Source organism: Glossina fuscipes, unplaced genomic scaffold (assembly GCF_014805625.2).
Source record: "Glossina fuscipes isolate IAEA_lab_2018 unplaced genomic scaffold, Yale_Gfus_2 1, whole genome shotgun sequence".
Lineage (NCBI taxonomy): Eukaryota > Metazoa > Arthropoda > Insecta > Diptera > Glossinidae > Glossina > Glossina fuscipes.
In genome coordinates, this window is record NW_023998415.1 from 44,315,899 (window position 1) to 44,324,524 (window position 8,626).

The 8,626-nt window shown below is 33.9% G+C and overlaps 1 protein-coding gene across 1 annotated transcript; it reads left to right on the plus strand.

The window, feature by feature from the left end:
- Positions 1–6: 6 nt before the first annotated feature.
- Positions 7–3,800, plus strand: LOC119632509 (structural maintenance of chromosomes protein 5-like; the record flags this gene model as incomplete). Its single annotated transcript, XM_038025444.1, has 7 exons — positions 7–86; positions 149–354; positions 2,053–2,267; positions 2,326–2,547; positions 2,641–2,865; positions 2,930–3,205; positions 3,272–3,800. Coding segments are annotated over 7 exons (1,329 nt in total), but the record flags the coding sequence as incomplete, so codon positions are not given.
- Positions 3,801–8,626: the final 4,826 nt, after the last annotated feature.

The following is an 8,626-nucleotide window of genomic DNA, read 5'->3' on the forward strand; positions in this document are numbered from 1 at the left end:
GAAAAAATCTTTTCCCAAGTGCAAATAGAATGTAGAAATATTCTCCCCAGTATAGATGTGCAACAAATCGAGCAGAAAAAACATAGGTTTACTATTATGTAAGACATGATCGTTTTCATTTAATTATAACTTGGTTTCTTATCTACAGACTAAGCGAACTTGGACGGGCGATTGATAATTTACGAAATCAACGAAGTTCATTGGAAGCGCAAATGCGAGAAAAAGAAGTATTATATAAAGAAAAGAAGGATAAATTAAGTGAGATAAGGAGTCGGCAATACGAACTTAACCGGAAGATGGACGAGATTCGCAAGTGTAAAGAAAGAGTTATTGATTTAAAAAATCAACTTAAAGGCAAGTTACAGTTATGCATATCCATCCTATGTGTGTGCCCGCGAAGTTCAACTGTTTCGTAGTAGATAGTCTTGCCCTTTCCTTGCCGTTTGTACAGATAAGTGGTTTATTTTCGCATTTGCAAATTTTAAGCAAATAAGATGAGCTTAACAAAGGCCTATTTAGAACGAGGAATTTTGAAAACACTTAGGTTGACAAAAGCACCTCTTTTATGCAAAAATACCGATGCATCTAAACTTTTTTCGATTTGATCCATATCACGTTAAACTCACTGCTCGTTATGACTGAATCAAAAGAGTCTCGCAGTTTCTTATTACGTTTTGGCTGGACATGTTACGATAATTTGATTTGATCTTGGTGTCTTACATTTGGCATTGTTAGGCTTATAATCGATTTAAGTATATATCAAAATTTTATTGTTCTATAATTAGAAATAATTGTGTAGTGTAAGTTGTATGGATTGGGGGGGGCGGTAGAAAGTTTATTAAACATTGTCTTTCTTCTTCTAGATTTATGGATTTTATGAAGCAACTTTTTGTCTAAGGGAGATGTGTCTGACGAACGAAAATTTGTCAGTAACTAAAATATACTTTCAGGTATTACAAATTTGTTTTAATTTCACCGCAAAATTCTTTAAGCATAAAAATATTTCAATTTCTTTGCTTGAAAGTATTGAGAACCAAAATTATAGGCGTCATATTTGTTCGAGACAAGGATTTGGTTAGGTTTCGTTTTATCTTTTTTTTTTTAATTTTATATCCATCATCGGAGGATTTGATCAGCATCAAATTTTGAATCGATTTAAGCATGTTCGTCTGTCCGTCGATTCATCTGGGTATATATATATATATATATGTTGTAAACATTTTCCTAGCCGCAAAAATGAACCTGTCGACTTCAAATTTGACGAAAACATTGGAAGTTCTGACACGAAAGTTGGTATTGAAAATGGGCCAAGTCAGTCGTAGTACGTGCGTACAGTACCGCGTGAACTCAGAACATTTCGGTTTTTCAAAGGGGAAGAAAGTTGGTTTTTAGCTCATTGTTCATAAACTAAAGCAGACAAATCTACAGAAATCTGAACATATATTCCATGGTCGATTCTGTAGTATCTGTAGAAAAATGGAAAAAATTGACTTTGCATACAAGCAAGCTTCAGAAAGCCACTACAGTGTATAAATTCTTGGCCAGTTTCAAATTCGAAATGCACCCAAGTTTATCCGTGTGTTCGTTTGTGGTAGACGTGTCTGATAAACATTCTTCTGTTTGCAAAATTTCAGATAACGCCCACAAATATGCAAAAGAATTTGAAGATGAGCGAAACCGGTCAAGGGATACGCCTACAATAGCCATAGGCCTATGCAATAAACACCTTGTGAATACCTTTGATTTCCATGTTCTTTGCTTGTTACCCGTAAACTACACCCTACAAATTTTCACTTTTATTCTGAAAATAGAAAAAATCGTTCGCACACACCCAGCATTATGAAGTATGATAATTTAGTTCTTTTCCTTTTTTTTTTTTGTCTTTGTCGAGATAACGGTAATGGGTATAAAAGATTCGGTCACGACCGAATATAATTTTCTTACTTGCTTTTCTTTTTATATTGCATTTCATTTTTTCTCTGAAGTTACGAACTTACGAACCAATTAAATAATATGGAATTATTTGAATAATATGGAACTTTTCGTATTCAGATCGTGTCGTTGAAAGTGATTTAAGACGTAATATAGCAAAATGTTTAAACGAACTTCTTCGCTGCCAAGCGGGAAGAGTTCAAGCTTTAAGTTCACTCCAAAAAGCTGCTGCAAACAAAGCATTCTTGCAGGCAAAGTTGCATGTATTTAATACCGAAAATGAGGCATTAGTTAATCAAATTAACACACTTTTGGAGAATAGAAATTCTGCGAAGGTAAGAATAAAATAAAGATCAAACAAATCAAGCATGCCTGACAAATTTCAATTTTCAGGAGAGAGTGGCTGCGATAAAGTCAAAATGCGAGACGTTTAAAAGTAAACTTCGTAAAAAAGAAGATGAGATGGCAACATTGATTAGTAAATCGGATCCCCGTAAAAAGAATTCAATGACTTATCAGTTTTACTGTGATTTGCCCGACAACTATGAGGAATTAAAAGGATTCCTTAACGATTACGCCGCCCGTTTGGATTGCATGGAGAATGTAAATTCTGAGGTATATATATATATATATAGACATTTGCATTATGCATCATGCATTATGGATTTGTAATGATTTTCTAAAAAACATGAAATAAAACATACGTAGATTTTACGGGAACACGAGAATAAACTTCAGGAGATTAAAGCAATTGAAAGTGAAATTCAAGATGTGTTGGAGGATAATCAAGACTATGTCGCCAAGATTCGAACTATCTATGATAGTTGGTTTCCGACTGTAGATCAAGTAATTGGAACCATTAATAAGCATTTCAGCGATTTTATGCGATCAATGGGCTACGTTGGCGAAGTGAGGCTAACACGAAAAGATACGGTAAGCGCATCCTGTTTTTATATTTAATTTTAATAGTTTAGCCAGCTTTAGTTTGATTTTGTAGTATGACTTTGGCTCGTTTGGAATTGAAATTTTGGTTCAGTATCGACAAAATGTGCCTTTACAGGCCCTCAATAGGCATGTGCAGTCCGGAGGTGAACGCGCCGTGGCTATTGCTGCCTTTACATTGTCCATGCAACACATAAGTCATGTACCTTTTCGGTGCGTCGATGAAATTAATCAGGGAATGGATGCACGAAATGAGAGGAAAATTTTTGATATGTTAGTAGATGAAACTACAAAGACCGGTTCCTCGCAGTACTTTTTTGTTACGCCGAAGGTAAGTGAATTTTCCAATCAAGTGGCATTGCCGTCTATTTAATTACTTGCGTTTGCCTTCTTTCAGCTCCTCCGCAATTTAAAGTCTCATAAGAGAGCCTCAGTTCATCTTGTTTTTAATGGTCGCAAGATCGAATCGAAAGATGCATTTATATTTGTAATGCCATCTTAACGATTATATATTATAAAATTTTATTCGTATATCTATACAGGCTGTGAAGTAAAATGTTCAAATTGTCGATTCGTTGAGAAACTCTGAAAACTATTGTGTCTCGCTTTACCCATAATTTAAGTTTAAGAATAAAGTCGAGCGAAAAAATGAATTTATAATTGCCGCGATTTTATTGGCAAACAAAAGTTATTCCAGAATTATAAACTGATTAACTTTCAGGAAGAATTGATTGATTGATAAACTATGGGACACGAATGGAATTACATTGCATTGCATTTCAGCGCTCAGCGATGATTAGAATCAAATAAAATTCTCATTTTCTTATAGATCATGAGCAGGATTTGTTCGAAAATCTACTTAAAGCATTTTTGCTTTTTTGTTCCGACAATCATCAGTCAGCACGTTTTCCTACTTATTATTATTATTATTATTATTATTATTATTATTATTATAAACTTAGCCAGAGAATAAATTCTAAGACTAAAGTTTTAAAGCACTAGCATCATCTAAGGCTTTCGGCTTTATTAAAAACTCTACCGCACTTGAGATTTGAACCCACGACCATTGAGTTGGTAATCGAGACTCTTGCCTACTCGGCCACTCAAGCGGATGTTTTCCTACTTAAAAAGGCTTCATCCTATCGAATCGTTTTCGATTAACGATCAACACGATCGACATTGTTGAGTGATTGTTAAATTAATCCTAGCAAAAGCTAACACATTCTTTTTTTTTTTTTTTTTTTTTTTTTGTTTGTTTAGAGATGGATTGGACCAGCTAAGTTAATGTTAGATCCATAATCCAGAGACGAAGTTGAGAGCGATTGATGAAAAAATTTAAGCATAGGTAGACTGATGTGGCAGACTGTTCGCAATGAGAGGCTCTGTTTCGCTGTCAATCCATAAATCATTGTCGGTGCTTTAGACACATGCATTCCTCTTAATGGTAGACTTCACCATCCACTTTAGGATTTTAAGCTTTTCTAATAAGTGGGTCTGCTACAGTCCCCAAATTATTGACAATTCCTGAGATTGCTCTTTTAAATGTCGTGTGCTTGTGAAAGGTGCCAAGCAACATAAAAGATATATGTCAATCTTCGGTTTATATTAGGCATTTAAAATGTAGCTAACACATTCCTTGGCTTGTGAACTAAATAGTTGTAAATTTTGGAAAATTTGAACTTAAAAATTCATCTTTTGAAATTTACAAAGTAATTAATTTGTTAAATGAAAACGAGCGGTTAACAACCGCTTTGGTTTACTACGCTGAAGTATCCTTATTTCAAAATTTTTTTTATATTTCTACGCGGAACCGAAGGCATCTTAAACTGATGCATACGCTTTATTAGTTTAAAAACGAATATTGATTGGGCCGATTTCAGTGTTGAAGTCAAATATCAAAAACCACAGCTTTGACCTTAACCTAACATTTTTCTACTCTTCTCTATGTCTGACTTATATATGATGCAACGATTCTTAGACGACTGAAAGCGATTAGTGCTCGATGATCAATTTGTCAATGTTACTTCGCTATAAATCCCGTTCATATTTTCACCGAAATTAGTCGCATACTGCCGCTTAGGCATATGCTGACCATGCTATCTACATGTTTTGTGATAATAAGTTACGTATCAGATTTGTACTCACCAGCGTTGTTGTTACATTACTTTCTTTCTTTGAACTTGGCGATTTGAAGTTCAATCAGATTTTTTTCTTATCCTTTTTTAGTGAATGTGTACACAATACGCAATAAATAACTGCAGCATAATTGTCATATAATTATCAGCTTTGCTTACGTACAACTACGCCGAGCATGAGCAAGTTTATTATCTAAATATTCTGCTCATAATATAACGCGTAGTAGTATTGTACAATGCAACGAGTGAAGAGTGAGATATGAAGGTGAAGTCTGAAGGACATTTTACGGATTTTCGAGAGTTTGCGATTTGGCTAAGTTTTTAAATTTCAGCTAATGAGGTCCTAGCCAAGATTACGTTAAATTTATAAAAAGAAAAAAAAAAAAAGCATAAGACTTGAGCTTGACTGTATATATAAGTATTTTAATATTATATTCACACTATACACACCTGCTTGTAACATTAACAATTTGGGATCCGCCTGAGTGGCCGAGTAGGCAAGACTCGCGACTAGCAACTCAATGGTCGCGGATTCAAATCTCAAGTTCGGCAGAGTTTTTAATAAAGCCGAAAGCCTTAGATGATGCTAGTGCTTCAAGACTTTAGTCTTAGAATTTATTCTCTTGTTAAATTTATAATAATAATAATAATAATAATAATAACAATTTGGAATCATTTGATGCGTATATATGCGTACGATACAATAGAAATGATTATCAATATATCTATCTGTCCGTTGAAGACTTGTAGGAAGTACAAATATGCTGTATAGGGATGCGATAGATTGTTGCTTCTTTAAGGTCAATTCCCCGGTCTTAGATTAGATGTAATATTAGAAAAACTGAATTTGATTAGGATTAGAGTTCCGATAGGATTTTTCTGCACGCATATAAACTAGCAGAACTTTCACATTCGATTATCGAATCTAGACAGATTTTCCGTAAGGGAACATTTTTAATCTATGTATACGCATAACCGGCATAACTATCAAAATTTAAATAGTATTTAATAGAAATGACTATAAGATCATAAATTGACGGGGGGGGGGGGGGGGGGAAGAAAATTTTATAGAATCATTAAAAACATGCATTACGTAATAATTCTATGATTCCAATTTCTTTTCACATTAAGTGAAAATTGTTTGTCGAACTTTTTAAAGAAATCAATTTTTCATTTTTGTTTAAGTGAATAAAACGAAGCCAATGTGTCCAGATATTCGAGACATGCTTTAAACTTGAATTTCGGCGAGAACGGGTAAGCGAATCATTATTATGATTATTATTTTTAGTTTTGTATAATAATCGTTTAAAGGAGGAATGTACGTTACAGTTCGAATCGGTTCCATTCAATGGATTTGCACTTTTATTGTAACGTCTGTGACTATCTAATAACCAAAATCATGCAAAATCAAATGCAAATATAATAATTGACTGTAGCGCTCCTTGTCATTGTGTTTATTTATTTTTTTTTTTTTTTGAATTAGGGTGGGGGAGAGACAATGGTGGAAAAGCATTTTAATAAGTAATTTTTTCCTTCTAATTATCATAATAAATTCCCGTAATTGATAGATGGTTTTAACGCGCGTTTTAAAACGTCTCTGTTTCTCTCCTTTCGCCTATGTTATCTTTCGTCGGGATCTTATTATTTTATTCACATCTCTAATATAACGGTAAGTGAAGAAATCGAAAAAGTTGTAAGTAAATCAGTGTAATTGTAAGTCAAGGCGAAGCGAAGAAGAGCAAGGGAAAAGAAAGAGAAATTATTAAAAAGAAATTTCACCTTATGTTCACTTATGATAAATTGAATGAAAGTAACGCGTTCATTATTATCGCAATTATGGTGACGATTAAAAGGAGGAGAGATACTTGGGAAAATGAAGTCAGAGAAGTGAGTAGTTAGTGAGTGAGTAATAAGTGATGGGGCATTCATTCGCCAGTAGGTGCCGCAACGCGATAATAATGCCTCAATGCCTCAATGCCTCAATGTCTTCTCAATTATTCGTGTTTACATACGCACGCTGTATAGTGCCATTATTTGAAATTTCTAAGGGCATTATCAAATCAAATCAGTCATGTTGCGAGTTAGTGCCGCTTAAAAATTTCAATTTAGCGCAAGAAACATGGTGAACTTGTTGCACAATTTACTTTGTTGCAAGTTACGCGAGATTGAAGTTATGTTCGATTTATAGTCAATTTTTTTTTTTTTTTTTCGCCCCCATTTTATTATCGTTGATGATGTTGTTCTTTTTCTTCTTGTTGTTGTTGTTGTTATTATTGTTGTTATTGTTGTTTTTGTTGTGTTGTCACACTCATTATGTTGGGACTTAGTAGGCCAGTAGAAAATGCGTATTAGAACCAATTCTATCATTTTGGTATACTACTGCTGATCTAAAAAATCCCAACCATAACGAGAGCAGTTTCATATTGTTCAAGTGTATAATATAATCATTAAACACTTGCTTCATTTAGTCACTTTCAAAATGTTTGCTTTGCCCCATATAAGTGTGTGTTTGAATGTAGATAATAAATGCTAACCGAAACGTACGATATGTAGTACTTAACTCAGATGTGGTTTATGGAAAACTAAAATCGAAATCAACCATATTTTGATTTATTAATTCTGAAAATGAGTTAGTGAATGGGATCCCTTAGCGAACGCATGCAAATATTTGTTGGCTTCGTTGGCATTGGATGCTGCAATAGAATCTGTAATGTAATCGGGCGTAACTATGATTCAACCTTGCATCTGCGGTTACATAACAGTTGGTTGATGAAGCAAGATGTATGTAGATATGGATGTCGATGTCGATGTCGATGTGGATGTGGATGTGGATATGGATATGGATATGGATGTGGATGTGGATGTGAATGTTTCAAATGACAATGACGACTCCATTCAATTTGCTGTTTGTTGCTCATTCAAACATAGCCACATACTTATGCATAAATTTAATATATATTTATTTATAGTTTATTAGTAAACATTTACTACAGACCTCTCCGATTAGATTCTATTTCAATAATTGTAATTTTCAATGTTATCGACTGTTGTTGTTCAATTGGGCAAATATTGCCAAATTTATGCAGCAATAAATGCAGCGATCACATACACACAGCTTTAATACGATATTTTCAAATTTGTATCATTTGCCGATCGTGGAGCCAGCGATCGATTTGATAATCCATCGCATTTTTCCCATTCCATAAGTTCAACTTATAAGAGAAATTTAGCATATATATTTAATACTTGAACGTATGACGTCACAGATAAATCGCTTAATTATTAGTAAATTTTCTATAAATTATGAGACGAAATCAAACGATGTACTTAACTGTCTATCCTTATAATTAATTCGTTTAACTAACGTAGCGTAGCACGTAGCACGAGTTATTTATTTACAGAGCATTACGCATCATTACGGACTCTTGCTGCTATTCTTTGCACTTTTTGACACAAATATGTGTATAATTGAAAAAAATTTGCTTAATTATTAAAGATAGGGTAATGGTAGGTCACGGCTTATCATTATGTACCCTATAACAATTTACATAGCATTCGGCCTTCGGAAAAATATATTCAAATATTGCGGCCTGTAAGACAGATTGGACCGACGGACG